We start from the raw sequence: 16,324 nt of genomic DNA, 5'->3' as shown, positions 1-16,324 counted from the left end.
GTGTGTGTGTGTGTGTGTGTATTTTTGTCATGTATTCATGACTACTTATAAATTTGTGTGTGTATAGCTGTCTGAGTGTGTACTTTTAAGTGAATATTTATTTGTGTTTCGCATAATTGTCTGTGTGTTTGTATATATATATATTTTGTGTTTATTTTTTTCTTGTGTGTATTTGCATGAATGTTTGTTTTTTTCTCATGTCTGCATATAAGTGTGTGTGTTTATTTGTGTTATTGTCTTAGTGTGTACTAGCGCTTCTCATTTATTTTCTGTTACACCCCCCCAACCCCCCCAGTGTTGTATACACTGTGTGTGTGTGTGTGTGTGTTTGTGTGTGTGTGTGTACGTTAGTTTTGTTTTGCATATATTTACATGTATGTCTGTTTTTATTTTTCATGTCGGTGCCTGTAAGTGTGTGTGTTTATTTGTGTCCGTGCATGTAGTTGTGTATACACTGTGCACGGTGTATTTATTTGTGCCATTGTTTGTATTTGTGTTTTTATGCATGTCTTTGTGTGTGTGTTTTTATATTCCTGAGTGTGTGTGCTTTCACGTGTATGTAGCTGTGTATGTGTGTGCTTTTATGTATTTGTGTGTGTGTGTGTGTGTCTGGTTGACCCAATTCTCGCCCCTCGCTCTTGTCCGTGGCCTCAGGATGACTTGGAGCCGCTGACATCCCAGTACGTGGCCACGTGCGACAGCTCAGGCGTGTGGCTGCCCGCCCACAGCTGCGATCGTGAGTCCGCCGACACCGCGACGCCATCTGTCCTCGCACGAGGACGTCATACATGGCGTCCACCAGATCGTAGTCGTCATTGCTAAAAGAACAAACAGGGGGTGTAGAACGTCTGTGTAATAACTCTTTGTCCTCATAATGGACCACCAGAGTTTAATAAAGTGACATAAACGTGTAATAACAATCATGCAGTGGCTCTTTGGTGTAATTACACAGCTATTACTGATGAATAGGGGTTTTTTTTTTACGTTGTCCTTTTAATCGCTTCTCCAGCCGTGGACTGCGGAGTTCCGTTCATTCCAAAGGACAGCGTGCTGGCGCTGGTCGGCGGGCCGGACGTGGGCCGGACTCAGTACCAGGCCCGCATCCAGTTCAACTGCACCTCCAGCTTCTACAGACTGGAGGGAGACGGTATGCTCCGCAACTCCGCCTTTCAACGCTTGTTTTGGTTTTTGCGAGTGGAGGCTATGGTTCGCTGACGGACTCGCCGCTTCCCAACAGACACCTACACCTGCAACTCCAAAGGAGAGTGGGAGTCGGTCGGCGGACATACGGAGATCCCCATCTGCAAGGAGGGTGAGACCTTCTCCTGTTGATCAGCAGAGACGGATGGTGGGTCGGATTCAACCTGACAACCCCTGCTTCCTCCCTGCGCCCTCCAGATTGCGGGGTCCCCCTCCCCTCCACCTTGGCGGCCGGTCGGATTATGGGCGGCACTGCGGCCAGAAAGGGTCAGATCCCCTGGCAGCTGCTCATCAAAAGACCCCGACGAGGCGGGGCGTCTCTGATCAGCGACCGGTGGGCGGTAACCGCTGCCCATGTGGTGGAGAACTTGGAGGAATCCTCCGTGATCCTGTACGGCGGCCTGGTGGAAGGACAGGCGGCGGACGCCGTGGAGCTGCAAAGTGAGAAGATCATCATCCACCCGGGCTACGTCCAGGGCGTCCTCGACCGCACCAGCTACGACAACGACATCGCCCTGATCCGGTTCTCGACCCGGGTGAACCTGAACTGGAACCTGCTCCCCGTCTGCTTGCCGGTGGCGCCGCTTACGGAAGACGACCAGGGCTCGGTGTCGGGCTTCGGCATGACCTTGAAAGGCACCTCTCGCAACTTGTTGTACACGTCCATCGGCCTGTACCCCGAGGACAAGTGTCAGCAGACGCACCACCTGAAACCCGGTGAGCCCATGGTCTACACCCAGAACATGTTCTGCGCCGGTGCAGAGAACAAGGACAGCTGCAAGCAGGACAGCGGCGGCCCCTTCGTGGTTCCCATACTGGACGCCAACTCGGGGCCGTTCTACCTGGCGGGCATCGTGTCCTGGGGGCCGCCATGCTCGAGGAAGCTCTTCATCGGGTATTATACCAAAGTGCACAATTACGTGGACTGGATCAGGGACACCGTAGAGAAGACGGAGAAATCCTTGGCAGTCAGAGCTTGAGGTTGTGTATGAGAACCCCCGTCCACCAAGAAGGACCTCCAGGTTAGAGAATCAAAACCACGCCTGAGGCTCTGATCGACTTGAATAACTGTTTGCAGATGAGCTGAGAAGATACTGGAGGTGTGACCGGGGGCCAAGGCAACAACGAACGGGGAGGAGCAGAGACAACATTTATAATCAGTTCATTAATTTCTGCTGATTAACTTTTCTAGACAACACCAATCGACACACGATCTGGAAGAATCCACGAGACACAACCTGAAGGTCAACCAGAAGTTTGGTTCTGTCCCACCCCGAAAAGGACCTCCATAAAAACAGTAAAAAAAAAACTAACACTTTTCATCATTGGTTAGTTTGTTGTAATAATCAGATCAATAACTACTATGTTTTCAAAATGATAGGACGAATCGTAATTACTTTTTTATTCACTCGTAATTACACCTCGTATGCTCGTATTAGCCGCCACAGCCATCGGTCAAAACTGTAATTGTCAATCAATATATAGATAACTTTCTTGATTCTTTTAACTATCTGATCTGAAAGCGAATAAAGGTTTGGTTTGGTTTGCACACGTCCTCTAGTGGGTCTCTGCTTCCTGGTCCATGGACCTTCTGCCCCAGTTTTAGGGGCCCAGGTGGTTCTCTGCTTCCGCTCGGTGGACAGAGTCGTAACAGACAGTTGTCGTGGATGGCCATCACCGTCCTGTCCTGCATGGTCTTTGTCCTGGTCCTCTCCCTATGTGGTCTTCCTCTTGGTCCTTTCCTTTCCGGTCTTCATTCTTGTCCTCAACCTGTGGTCTACATCATGGTCCTTTCCTGAGGGGGTTGTCTTGGTCCTGGATCTTCATCCTTGTCCTTTCCCTGTGTGGTCCTCATCCTGGTCCTATCCCTGTCGTCACATTGGTCCACTCCTTGTCTGGTCTTCATCCTGGTCCTATCCCTGTCGTCATATTGGTCCACTCCTTGTCTGGTCTTCATCCTGGTCCCCTCCTTAGTTGTCTTCATCCCAGTCCTCTCCTGCGTGGTCTTCCTCTTGGTCCTTTCCTTTCCGGTCTTCATTCTTGTCCTCAACCTGTGGTCTACATCATGGTCCTTTCTTGAGGGGGTTGTCTTTGTCCTTTCCTTGGATGATCTTCATCCTGGTCCTTTCTCTGGTCTTTATCCTGGTCCTTTCCTCACATGGTCTTCATCCTGGTCCTATCCCTGTGGTCATATTGGTCCACTCCCTTTCTGGTTCCCATCCTGGTCCCTTCCTGAGTTGTCTTCATCCTAGTCCCCTCCTGCGTGGTCTTCATCCCTAACCTGACGGCTGCAGCAGAAGTCATCCCATCATCCTCACTGTAATAGGACTCCCTGGACCTTCACAACATCAATGTGATTCCCGATCCCGAATTCTCTCACAACATCCTTTAGGCCGACGTTCCTCCTCCCCTGGGCTTGGGTTCTCACAGCGGCATTGAGGCAGAAGAAGAAGGTGGAGACAGATGGAAAGTAAATGTTTTCTGATCACACACCCAAAATCTTCTACTTTCACTCATTATTTTTTTATTTTATTTTTCTTAAATTAATATTGGGAAGTCATAATGGGTCAAGGGTCAACACTATCAACTCAGCAGAGAGGGTCCACGTTCTTCAGTGGTGGTTCTCAATGTCTTCTCTCTATGTTCTCCGTGTGGAGTCTTCATGTTGTCCTACTTTGGTTCTCTCCTCGCTCTTAGGCTTGTGTTCTCTCCAGGTTCTCCACTGTCCGTGGGTGTGAATTATCAATGGAGGAGGAGTTGGGCATGATCAAACCTGCGTGTCTGAAGGAGGTGCAGATCATCTGCTGGTGCCCTCAGGCCTCCTCTGGGTGCAGTTACAACAAACGGCCTCTAGAGGGCACGTCACATTTGAGTAGGACCAAACACATAAAACTGATCTTTCTTTTTTTCTTTTTCATTTTTCTTTCGTTTCCATGCTCCTGCGAGTCCGGCCTGCCTCTCTACGTTCCTCTCCCGCCCTCGGAGGGACTTTATCACCCCGTTTTCTGCTCTTTGTTCCTAAACCGGTGTTTATTTGTTTTGTTTTGTTTTAATATTTTTTGCCAAAACAAACATTGCGACGTCTTCCCGGCACAGACCGACCGGGAGGCTGCCAAACGTGTGGAAAACACAAGAGCGCACGGACGAGATAGACGCCTGCTCCTGAAAACCACCGATTAGATCTCCCAGGCCCAGATATGCTGTGGATCCTGTGAGTCACGTCTGATCCAGTAGATCTCTTCTGCTGCTGGATCCTCTGCTTGTTTTGATTTTGCTGTTTTACCCCAGGTTACATCTGACTGGTTCTGTGTTTAAACTGCAGAGTGTGTGTGTGTGTGTGTGTGTGTGCGTGTGTGCTCTGATTTTAGATTTGAATAAGGTCTAATCCCGAAAGGGCGGCGTTCTCACCGCTTTCGAGACGATTAACTGACCGATTTATTGATTGTTTGCATCATTGGCTGAGTTTGACCTCGTCAACTTCGGACCGACAACCCAGATCAACAAACAGACCGAAGTCTCTCCACCTTTGTTTGTTCAGCCTCCTGTTGGTGTCGTCGTGCGGCGGCTCGCCGCTACACAACCTGGAGGCGGCGATTGCGATGCACGGCGAGGTCCGGTCCCCCCTGTACCCGCTGCCCTACCCGCCCAACCTGCAGCAGCAGTGGGAGCTCCTGGTTCCAGAGGGCTACCAGATCCGGCTCACCTTCAGACACCTTGACATCGAGGCGTCGGCGAGCTGCTTCTACGACGCCCTGACAGTCAGCGCTATTTACAGCTTCCTCACGCGAGCTGCTATTCTTCTCTTGCCAAATGAAGAGTAGCAGCTAGCTAGATTCCAACTGTTAGCCAGCTTTTGGCGTTCTGTTTTACCAGGCCCCGGCACACCTCATTGCTCATAAATGCTAATGTTTATTAATATGTGCTCCAACAAATTACATTGCATTCCATTACATTATAGTCATTTGGCAGACGCTTTTATCCAAAGCGGCTTATAAAAAGTGCTATTCAGTCACCAAAGATCCAAAGTACCAGTACTCGGAAGTCAGAAGTGACCACTCTACCAAATAGTCATCTCAGAACCATATACATACATACATACATACATTCATTTCTTGTTTTTTTTTTGTTTTGTTTTGTTTTTCCGGGTTGGGGGCTATGTGCTATTAGTGGGGTAGTACTTGGTGAAGAGGTATGTTTTCAGCAAATTTCTTTCAAAGCTACAGCTACTCTAAAACAATCATACAGATCACATAAAGCTAAGTTTGACTTTAATACTGAGGAAATCTTAACTTGGATTAAAAAAAAAAACTTGTGAGGAAACAGTGACTAGCATGTCCAGGCTAGTTGACACATTCGCCCGAACATGCCGACCAATGCTAGTCATAGACAAAATTAGCTCGCCCATACCATAGCCTAATGCTAATGGCAATAGCCAAGTGCTTTCTACATGTGATACCGCTCATAGCCTGTGTTGCAAAGATTATCTAGCTGATAGACTTACAAGCTGATTTGCAGGTGACTTGTTCATTTTAAAGCTGGTAAAATGGGGGAGACTACACACCACAGAGGCCAGTTTCAGGAAGTAGATGTTTTTGTATCACATCCCGGTCGTGATCAGAGGGAGACAATTCACCGCTAAGTGTCGGCGTTGCTGCCAGTTGGACTCCTCATCATGATCCTTTGAATCCTGCAGGTTCTTGAGCAGAATAAGGTTCTTGGTCGATTTTGTGGCCAGGAGAACTCGGCCGACGGTCATCACCCAGGGCAGCAGCCCATCATCTCCACGGGCAACTCCCTCACCCTCGTCTTCCAGACGGACAGCAGCAACCCCGAGCTGCACCAGAACGTGGGTTTCCTGGCTCATTACCAGGCCATAGGTAGGACCTCCTGTCCTCGGTCCCCTACTGCCGCCTCCGCCTCAACCCTGACCACCCTTGTCCACTCCACAGACCGGGACGAGTGTTCTGAGCCGGACCCCGTGGACGGCTCGGGCCGGCTCTGCTCCCAGATCTGCCTCAACACCCTGGGCTCCTACCTCTGTTCCTGTTACCACGGTTACGTACTCCGCTCAGACCAGCGCACCTGCGACCGTGAGTATCAAGTGTCGGTTCTACAGAACAAGCTCGCTTCACTTTTAATTCGATGTTCCCAACACTCCCGGTTCCTTCTCCTTGTCGTCCCAGTGTCCTGCAGCGGGGGGATCTTCGACGAGCCCGAAGGACACCTGACCAGCCCGGGGTTCCCTCATTCCCCCACGCACGGCCTCTCCTGTCAGTACATCATCGCCGTTGAAGCGGGCTTCACCGTATCGCTCAACTTTTCCGACGTCTTCCACATCGAGAGCGTGGACACGGACCAGGGCCCGCTGTGCCTCCACCACTGGCTGCAGGTTACCCACCTCTTTCAGATGCCGCCCCCTCCGTCGCGTTGGCGGCGGAGTAAAGTTGCGACTGGCGTTGTTGCAGGTCAGCGTTCCCGACAAAGAGCCGGTGAAACTGTGTGGCGGGGAGAGCCCCGGATGGATCCCGACCGACTCCAACATCGTCACGCTGGACTACCACGTCGACGATCAAGGCGTCAGCAACGGCTGGAGCCTGGACTACACCACTCACAGTGAGTGGGCCTTCAACGGTCCCGTGTCCTCCCAACATGCAACCCCATCATTAGCAACGTCACGTTGCAAATCGAATGGGCGGTGCATCGGTAGGCGCTTCCTCCTCGCAGCAAGAAGGTCTCTGGTCGGTTCCTCGAGATTCTCTGGGTTCCTCCCCCAGTCCAAAAACATGCAGATCGCCAATGATATGTGAATGAATCTATTGAATGAGAGTGAATGGTTGTGTCTCTGTATGTGGCCCTGTGATTGACTGGTCCAGGGTGACCCCGCCTCTTGTCCAATGACAGCTGGGAGAGACTACAGCTTCCCTGTGACTCTGAGAGATGATGAATAACAAAAGATCCAAAAAGATGAGGACGTATTTGGCCCACGGTATCAGGAACAGCTGTCATACCACAGCTGCCACTAGAAAGTGCTAGAGAGCCTCCATGTGTGAGCACCAAGTCAGGGAGAGAATAAAGTCACAGTTGATTGTGAAGTATAAGATCCAGTGTCCTCGTACGGGGACGGGGGTCATCGAGGTGCCAAAGGCCCCTCCTCGAAGGTCACCCTTGTGTCTGTGGTCCCCAGGGGTGCAGTGTCCATCTCCCGGCAGCGTCTCCAGAGGCCGTGTGACCCCCGCCATGCCAGAGTACCTCTACAGGGACCAGATCTATGTTCGCTGCGACCCGGGATACAAGCTCATGATGGTCAGGAGGGATGGGCCGCTGTTACGACACCATTGTTACTGTTACTGTCTGAGATGTGAAAGGTGCGTCGGTCTTTCAGAACGGTGAAGAGATCCAGAGTTTCTCCGCCATGTGTCAGAACAACGGCCAGTGGCACCTTCCGCTGCCGACGTGCCAAAGTAATCCAGACAGATCATTCGGAGCACGACTCAGAACCGAGTCAAGAAACGCTGACGGCGTCCTGGGTTCCTTCCTGTAGTCATTGATTGCGGTGAACCTGCGCTGGTGCGGAACGGGCGGTTGACGTTCCTGGAGGGCTCCCAGAACCAGTACCTGTCTGTGGTCCAGTACGGCTGCAATGAACCCTTCTATGTGCCCATCGGGGGGGATAAGGGTGAGAAACATTGACGCAGCGGGAATCCCATAACCTACATTTCAGACGGATCTGACTCCAACATGGGAACCATGATGGGCGAAGGGGAAGTTCTCCACCTTCCCAGGTTTTTGGATCGATCGTGAAATGATTTGTGTTTTAACCCCCGCAGTGAATCTCACCTGCGAGGCTGACAGGAAGTGGAGGACGAACCACATCGGCTACGATGTCCCGAAATGCATACCAGGTGATCTTCTCGCTCTCCGATATAAGAAGTCCAGCTTCCTGTCAGGAGGGGGGGGGGGGGGTCTCAAGTCTTAGACTGCAAAAGGAAGTAATTACTTTCAATTAGGTTTCCTCCAAATTTACCAAGAAATTAGCTCGTAAATTGGAGTGCCTTCCGTCAAACAAAGGCGGGTCAGGGATTTGTAAGGTGGTACCGTGGTTCACGGTTCTTGCCGGCTCTCTTAACATCTGCCTTACGTCCAGTCTGCGGTTTGGCCAAACCCATCTCCACCTTCAAGAGGATCATCGGGGGGGCACAGGCCCCAGATGATACCATTCCCTGGCAGGTGCTGCTCATTTTCGGGGGTCCTTTCAGCGGCAGAGGCGGCGGCATCATAATCGATGAACGCTGGCTTCTGACCGCCGCTCACAACGTCTACCAAGAAGGACAACACACTTCCCCCTCCAATGTGAAGGTACCAGTCGTACCATCGCCACCATTTGTCACCCTCAATGTTTTTTGACTTCTTCCAACCCCCCGATCCCCAGATCTACGTCGGCTCCACTGATGTTCGAACTCTGTTGGCGTCCCGTTCTCACACGGTGGCCTCCATCCACGTGCACCCAGCCTACGGCAACTTCAACAACGATGTGGCCTTGATCAAACTGGAGGAGCCTCTCACCTTCCATTCCTCTGTGATGCCCATTTGTTTGCCGCTGCCAGGGGCGACCTACATGGACGGCGTGATGGGGTAAACATACGTGACAGATATTCAGGCTATGGAATGAGCCCTTTAATTTAAAGATGGGATAAAGGTGCAGAAGGTGATGGGGTTTAGTAATGATGGACCCAAAAAGGCCTGAAACGCCAGCATAGCTCCGGTTTTCAGCGAACATTTCAGAACAAAAACGAGCTAACTGCTAGCCGGCTACGAGCTGAGATTGCGCGGCCGCATGACCTCGTCACTGAAGCTCAGCGCTTTTAGTTTTTAGTTTTGGCCGGGAACTCTGGGGTGAGATGGACGGCAGCAAGGGAGAAGGAGACTTATCAGAAGTTTGGACTCTGATTAGATGAACCGCTGAAGGTTCAGTCCAACACAAGGGAGACATAGAAGTTCAAGGACAGTGATGTAACTAACGTCCAGATCTGTTTTCGTGCATACGTAGAGCGTAGACGAGCCCCAAGAACCACGATAGCTGATATTCTGAAATACAAAGCTTCGGTCTTCAAGAGATTTATGAGGCTCCTCTGAACAGGGAACTTATGAAAGACTTCTTCAAGGAAGTTCTTATTTGAGTGAATCAGGAACGGATTGATCCATTTGGTGAGAAAATTTTGATTTGGTTAGAGCAGTGTTTCCCAACCACTGTTCCGCGGCACATTAGTGTGCCGTGAGAGATCATCAGGCGTGCCGAGGAAAAATGCCCACTTTCACCTGATTGGTCCGAAAATTATTTATCCAACGCAAATAATGTGTCTTCCTATGTCTATGTGGGCAGCGTGTCCGTTCCATGGCAACGGGTAGTGAATTAACCCGTGCATCTGTGTGTCAGAGTGGTTAGTGACGCTTTGCGTGATACATTTTTAAAATAAAAAGTACTTGTATCTGCGTAAACAAACAGGCAGCATTGTTGAAATCTACTAAGATGAGTGAGAAAGCAGTGAATGCTGCTATAAAGTTGCTGAACTCATCTCTAAATCCAAACAGCCACACATTGTAGCAAAACATTAATACTACCTGCCGGCAAAATCATTGTAGAAGAAATGCTCGGCTCTGGCGTTGATAAAGAAATAGCCAGAGTTCTCTCAAATAATAGCATTTTCAGACATATTGATGACATGTCTTCAGACATTGAAAAAAGTGTTGCACATCAGTGGGAAATTTGCATTGCAACTTGACGAATCGACAGATATTAGATATATTAGATTTCACAATAAGGAAATTGAGACTACAGGTTCATTCTAATTTGTTAAAAAAATGTTTTTGACATATTTATTTGGTGGTGTGATTTTTCTCATGTAAAATATGTGCCGTGGCTCAAAAAAGGTTGGGAAACACTGGGTAAGAGAAAATGGATCTCACCAAAATGTCCAAATGAGGACATTAAGATTTAACCACCAATCAAGAACACATAAAAACAAGACCAAATAGTAGATGGTCTTTTCCCCGGTGGTTCACGGCAGCTTCTCCTCCCCCCCCCGTCCAGATTGGTTTCGGGCTTCGGCGTCACCAACAGCCAGGATACGAACATCCGCATCCTGACCAACAAGCTGAAGTACCTGAGTATCCCGGTGGTGGACCAGGACACCTGCGCCGCCGCCATGGCGACCCAAAAGGGCGACATGCCGACGCTGTCGGACAACATGTTCTGCGCCGGTATGCCCGAGGGACACGGGGACTCCTGCCAGGGCGACAGCGGCAGCGCCTTCGCCCTGAAAGAGGGGGGCCGGTTCTCAGTGGCCGGGATCGTCAGCTGGGGCGTCGGATGCGGGAAGATCGGCACCTACGGCATTTACACCAGGGTGGCCAACTACGTGGACTGGATCAGAACCACCATGGAGGCGAATGACGACGCGATGTCGGCCCCAGACGCTTAGAACCCCGGGGGGCGGTTCCTTCTCCAACAATTAAACCAAAAATCCCCACAAAAAAGCTGGGCCTCCGTCTTTACTTATCCCGAACCCACCCAAGACCACTGGGTAGGAACCGGTGTGGAGGAGGAAGCTGGTGGAAAAGTCGAGGAGAGTGGAAGAAGGTGGAGAAGGGAGGGGATGGAGTACTTCTCCAACTACTACTACTACAACGATTGCTACTACCTGCACTACTACGAGTACTACTTAATAATAATAGTCATAAATGTAGTCACAAACACGACACCAGCCGCTCCCTCATCGGACACTTTCACTTTCGCTTTGCTCCTGACAGGACAATGCGCCTGCGCAACCAGCAGCCTGACGTTAAGCTCCCGTTTCATCCGTGAGGCAGGAGAACCCTCCGTGGGTTCCGGTCCGGCGTGGGGGTCCCGGTACCGTGCCGGTTCTGGGGGCCGCCGAGTCTTCGTGATGCGTTCAGGAAACCGTTTTGCGCCGCGCAACCCGATCTCGTCAAATCGAAAGTGGTAGTAAAGCCTGTCGTTTAATCGTTTTTTTTTATTTGAATTGCTTTTGGACTTTACGTACTTCTTTATTTAGTCGTAAATGATGGTGAAAGTGACAATCGTTGACATCATTCTGTGCGGATTGATCACGCAAGTCTGCGGTAAGTTTTATTTACGTTTATGTATTTTTTTGCTCGTTTTAACTACCGGAAGTTAAAACTAAGTAGTCCTTCTTGACTATCATTTTCCGCTGAATGTTTTATTAAAGTGCATTTTCTATTAAAGTGATCATATATTTTTTTTATTTGCGACTTTTGTTTTATCAGTATAGATCTAAAAAAAATAGGTTAGTTTTTTTTTATTTTTTTTATTTTAATATCTTCAATCCAAATAATGTCCTTTTATTTTTTCATGTCACTTCATTTGATTTTATGCAATTACGTTTTACACTTTTGTTTTGTTTCTGGTATTTTTAGACAATGTTTAGTGGGTTTTTTTATTTTTTTGTTCGATTTAATTCACTTCCTTGCAATCAAATTAACTTGAATTTTATTTCACTTTTTCAATTTATTTTTTCTTTTTGTAAATTAACATTTATTCATCTTCAATACATCACTCTACTTGATATTAATTTTATTTTTGATCGCATTGTTTGATTTAATTTATTTCCATCAATCCTAAATTTCCTCATGATATTATTACTCTAACTTTTAAGACAAGTCAGCTGCAATTGAAAAGATTTTATGCCAAGTCTCATTTTTCTACTTGTAGTTTCACCACCTGAACTTTCATCTCATCAGCCCTTATTATTATCAACAGATAACACATCATTAAAATTGTTCTTATCAATAAAATCAGAATAGATTTTAAAATAAAATAAAATATTCCTTTAATCGTCCCACGGTGAGGAAATTTCAACCACTCACAGCAGAAAGTGCAAGAAAAAGTTATCAAAAATAGAAAACCTAATATCAACAATAAACAGCGTAAACAATATATATGTAAATAGTATAGAACTCGTTTAACAAGTTCCATCTAAACAATATATCGACGATATATAAACAGTATAAACACGTGCAAAAATGGCAGCTAGCAGCGAACAACAACAATGCTAGCAGTAGCATCAGTGTATTGTTATTGTAGAAGTAGTACCAGTGTTACTGATGGCCTCCCTTTATTCCTCAGCGGCCGCCGTCGCCGACCTGGTCCTGTCCTGCTCTCTGGCGAAGGACCGTCCCTCGCTGGAGGGCCGTCTGGGTGGTAGCGGCGTGTCGTGGAGCCCCGCCCTCCTCATCCTCCTGGGCGTGGAGGTGGACGAAGACATGGAGACGGTCACTCCGTTCGTCCCCCCCGCGACCCCCGACCCCGCCGTCGTCATGTTCGAGTCCGCAGGTTAATATCCGTTTTCTCATCTCGCCCTATCGGAAACGGTCACTAACCAGCCAATCACGTCGCAGCGTCGTCACTTGACCTCCCGAACCTGGGCCTGCTGCTCCACGCCGACTGCAACGAGCAGGAGGTGGAGTGCGAGATCAGCAGGTACGCCGACGACTCGGACTTCTTCATCGCCGTCGTCAGCGTGGCCGACGCCGGGTTCAGCACCGCTCTCGTCCTGCAGACTGTCGCTATGGAAACCGACGAATCCACGCCGATCCAGAAGGAGCTCCGCCTCCCCCTCAGCCAATCAGGGACGCTGCTGACCAAAGGTAGGTTTTGGTCTACGCCCAACCTCTCAACCTCACCAAGGCTAACCCACGCCCGTTCCTGTCAGTGGTCTTCGTGATGTTCTCCGACAAGACCTCGGTGGCGGCGCCGCCGGGAGGCCACGCCCACCTCAGCTGCGGCTTCAGGCAGCAGGAGTTGGCGCCCGGACAGGAAGTGACGGTGGAGTGGCGGCAGCAGCACCGAGGGAGCGGACGGCCGGTGCTAAATATGAAAACGACGCCGAACGACGTAGAGGGGAGCACAGAGGGTGAGCCGACGCCCACCCCAGGTGGTCGCAGACTGAAGTGCATGGAGTTTGACTTTTATTTTTGTGGAAAAAAGATCATATCCAAATTTTTGACTTTTTATCTTTTCACACATTTTATCCTGAATTTTATTCCTGTTTATTCCTGTTTATTCAATTTTATTTTATGTTGTTATTTATTTCCTTATTATTTTTTTCTGTCATTTTCCAGAATTTTCCCTGAATTTATCTGCGGTCTGCAGGCTTTTATTCGATTGATTCCTGGCTATATAATTTCTGAAAATTATTTTTCTTTCAACTCAATTTTAAATGAGTCGCTCACCGAAAAGAATCTGGTTTTTGGGTCATTTTAGTCATCAAGTCAGCCGGGTCACTCTGCGATACTGCGCCGGTGGTTTAATTTTAAGAGTTGCGTGGCAAACCTGAGCAACTGAGTGAGTCGTTCGTTTTACAAGGGAAGGCTTCTCTGCACGAGTCGTTTGTTGAGTTGCTGAGCGAGTTGATAGTTTTTAGAGTGAGAAGATACTTTGAGATACTGAGTGATTCGTTCATTGATTTGCTGAGTGAGTTATTGGTTTTGTGAGCGGGCAGAGCTACTCAGAGCGACCGAGTGATTTGTTCATCCGGTTACAGAGTGATTCGTTTGTTTTGTGAGGAATACGAGTTGGCACAAGAAGCCTAATCCATTAATTAACTCGATATATTGCGACAAACACAGTTAGCTTAGCAACTGTACAACGGTTACTTGTTGTCTCGTCTCTTATTTGCAGCTAGCTAGCTAGCAGTAGCAAGCACGACGTAGGAAACGGGTAAATAGAGAAGAGGAATCGTGACTCCCATCTAAACGATTTGTGAATTTTGAACTGTTCATTCGCAACTGGCACCTCGCCACTGTCCTCAGTGCTGGACCACAGGGGGCGCTGCAGCGTGGACGCCGTTCAGGTGGCCGGCGAGGGGGACGCCTCCCTGACCCTGCAGGGGTTGGAGGTGAGGGACGAGGGCACCTACATCTGCACAGTGAAGGTGGGCCACATGGCGGCCCAGCAGGTGGTCCATCTCCAAATCCTCCGTGAGTTTGCCGATCCCGGATCCGGTTCCGAATCAGAATCCGGAACTTTCAGAAATGTTCTCCTCTCCGTTTCAGAGGCACCGACTGTTTCGCTGCAGCTCAGCCCCGGCTCCCCTCAGACCCTCAGCTGCCTCTGCTCAAACTTCTTCCCCCTGGACCTGGAGGTCAGTTTCTTGTTATTTTGATAACTGTACTTTTTTAACTTTTTTTTTCAATGTTCTTCTTGTATTATATTCTAAACTATGGAAATTTGAATTTAAATACATTTGATATAAGTTCTGTCTTATTTTATTTTTAATTTGATTACATTTTCCTTTCATTGTATCACTTAATTTTTATTTTCTATATTTTCTACATTTTTGTTTTAGTAAAAATGTAATTGATTTTACATTGACTTCAACTTAATGCAGTTTATTTAAATATCATTACATTTATATGTAATCTCGTTTAAACTGTTAAATTCTTTTTAGGTCTTATTTTTCGTTTTGTACAATAACAAATTCAATTTAATTTATTTCAACTTCAACTTTTTTTTTCTGGAAGTCTTTCAACGTGACTTCAATTTATTTTTAACCTGTTATCAACCTTTCTTAGTTTCTGGTTTTTATCTAAATTTAATTTATTCACCTTTTTGTTCTTGGATTTAATAGAATTAAGTTATTTGATTTTCTTTCACTACAAATTTAATTCAAGAACTAATTATTATTTCCATTAAATTTTATTTTATTTTATATTCACTTTTTTTAACACTTTTATTCTATTTTATTCCAAGACTGTTTGATTTTTCCTTTGAATTTTTTGAGTTTAATTTTTTACATATAACCCTTTATCTCTGAAAAGATTCCACAAATAAAATGTATAGTTGTAATTAAATATAATTTTAATTCAAATTTAATCTCTCAAATTATTTGCTTGTTGTTTTTGAAATTTGGGAATTTTAAAATGTCTTAAAAATTGCCTTTTTAGATGTTAAACATCAATTTGAATGCTTCACGCTCCCTGAATGCCACTTCTCCTTCCCACTCCTCCTCAGATCGAGTGGTCGTCCGTCTCCCCCGGGTCCTCGGAGCCCACAGTCCTGACCGAACAGGGTTTTTTGACGGGTCACCGTCGTCACGGCGACGGGACTTTCTCGCAGTCCAGTCACATCACCGTGGGAACCACCGTCCCCGCAGGAACCAGGCTGGTCTGCACCGTCTCGCATCCTGCGCTGGACGTCCCCCTCACCGCCAGCCTGCTGCTGGAGGAACCGCCAAAAAGTGTGTCTTTGCTGTGTGTGTGTGTGTGTGTGTGTGCTCTTGAATTTAAAAATGTCATACATTTCCTCAATTTATTGATTTAATTTAATCTAAATGTTTCTGCTTGTCAATTACATTTGACCGTCATTAAAGAAACAGTTTGAATGTGCGTCAAACAGCATTGATCGATTGCATGTTTATCTTTTATGGTTTCTGAGAAAAAGACTCACCACGTCAGATGGTCCTTACTTGTCTTTTATTTTGAAGCTTAACTTTGACTTCCTGTTGTGGTTCTGCAGGTTATTTTTTGCCGGCTCTGGTTCTCCTGCTGATCACAGGGGTTTTTATCCTCCAGCTGTTTTGGTTCTCTTCTGGACCCCGACAAACGTCCTGAAGGTCCAGGGGATCACGAAGGTGCGAAGGATCCTGAAAATCCAGGCCATCGAGACAAGATCCAGGATCCTCTGTTTTGGTGTCAAATTAAATTCAGTTTTCACTAAATTAATACTTTCTCTTTTCTTTGTCCTCATATGAAACTACACTTTGAAAATGTAATTATATGACTTCCAATTAATTGATAATTGTAGCTATTTTCTATTTTATTTCCTGTTATTGGTTTGTTTATTTATTAAAAATTGAGTTCATGATTAGTACGGAGAGGCAAGGCGTTGACTGATATCCTCTTGGTTTCAAGCTCTGCTGCGAGGCAACAAAGATGACAAAATGTGCAAGAGTTGATTTGGTATATTTTAAAATATAAAAAATCATAACAAACTAAAATTACCCAAGTTTGTTCGAATCTGCAATGTTTGAAAAAGTCGGCAAGATGTAAAGCCGCCATCACTGAAATTCTTGTGTAGGTGTTTCCG

At 47.3% G+C, this 16,324-nt stretch overlaps 2 protein-coding genes across 3 annotated transcripts in view; both read left to right on the top strand.

Annotated features, from left to right (window-relative positions):
- Window positions 1–10,725, top strand: part of c1s.2 (complement component 1, s subcomponent .2) — a 23,511-nt gene extending 12,786 nt beyond the window's left edge. Inside the window, exons 9-25 of the mRNA XM_086155807.1 lie at window positions 655–736; window positions 1,010–1,147; window positions 1,238–1,312; window positions 1,399–2,168; window positions 3,898–4,028; window positions 4,739–4,958; window positions 5,894–6,077; window positions 6,150–6,290; window positions 6,384–6,589; window positions 6,666–6,813; window positions 7,385–7,503; window positions 7,583–7,661; window positions 7,742–7,876; window positions 8,028–8,102; window positions 8,345–8,556; window positions 8,630–8,832; window positions 10,289–10,725. Of these exons, the coding sequence (XP_086011933.1) occupies window positions 655–736; window positions 1,010–1,147; window positions 1,238–1,312; window positions 1,399–2,168; window positions 3,898–4,028; window positions 4,739–4,958; window positions 5,894–6,077; window positions 6,150–6,290; window positions 6,384–6,589; window positions 6,666–6,813; window positions 7,385–7,503; window positions 7,583–7,661; window positions 7,742–7,876; window positions 8,028–8,102; window positions 8,345–8,556; window positions 8,630–8,832; window positions 10,289–10,679 (3,309 nt within the window). The 3' untranslated portion in view covers window positions 10,680–10,725. The remainder of the gene's footprint in view (window positions 1–654; window positions 737–1,009; window positions 1,148–1,237; window positions 1,313–1,398; window positions 2,169–3,897; window positions 4,029–4,738; window positions 4,959–5,893; window positions 6,078–6,149; window positions 6,291–6,383; window positions 6,590–6,665; window positions 6,814–7,384; window positions 7,504–7,582; window positions 7,662–7,741; window positions 7,877–8,027; window positions 8,103–8,344; window positions 8,557–8,629; window positions 8,833–10,288) is intronic.
- tapbpl (TAP binding protein like) lies at window positions 10,690–16,313 on the top strand. 2 transcript variants are annotated; one of them, XM_086155495.1, is made up of 9 exons: window positions 10,690–11,200; window positions 11,274–11,340; window positions 12,365–12,571; window positions 12,637–12,885; window positions 12,951–13,151; window positions 14,050–14,217; window positions 14,293–14,381; window positions 15,251–15,476; window positions 15,755–16,313. In XM_086155495.1, the coding sequence occupies exons 2-9, from the start codon at window positions 11,280–11,282 to the stop codon at window positions 15,847–15,849; spliced, it is 1,296 nt and encodes a 431-aa protein (XP_086011621.1). In that variant the 5' UTR covers window positions 10,690–11,200; window positions 11,274–11,279; the 3' UTR covers window positions 15,850–16,313. The 2 variants fall into 2 exon arrangements, with proteins under 2 accessions (XP_086011621.1, XP_086011620.1); XM_086155494.1 differs by having other exon boundaries at window positions 10,691–11,340.
- Window positions 16,314–16,324: the final 11 nt, after the last annotated feature.

Source organism: Fistularia commersonii, chromosome 11, assembly GCF_037954325.1.
Source record: "Fistularia commersonii isolate RoL2024-O1a breed Wild chromosome 11, RoL_Fcom_v1.0, whole genome shotgun sequence".
Classification (NCBI taxonomy): Eukaryota; Metazoa; Chordata; class Actinopteri; order Syngnathiformes; family Fistulariidae; genus Fistularia; species Fistularia commersonii.
This window is presented reverse-complemented; position numbering and strand designations above follow the sequence as displayed.

Bases quoted from the DNA above. Each gene is read 5' to 3' on its own strand.
- tapbpl (XM_086155495.1), top strand. From the start codon at position 11,280: ATGATGGTGAAAGTGACAATCGTTGACATCATTCTGTGCGGATTGATC. The intron at 13,152-14,049 runs GTGAGCCGACGC...CACTGTCCTCAG, and splicing joins CGTAGAGGGGAGCACAGAGG to TGCTGGACCACAGGGGGCGC. The intron at 14,218-14,292 runs GTGAGTTTGCCG...TCTCCGTTTCAG, and splicing joins GGTCCATCTCCAAATCCTCC to AGGCACCGACTGTTTCGCTG.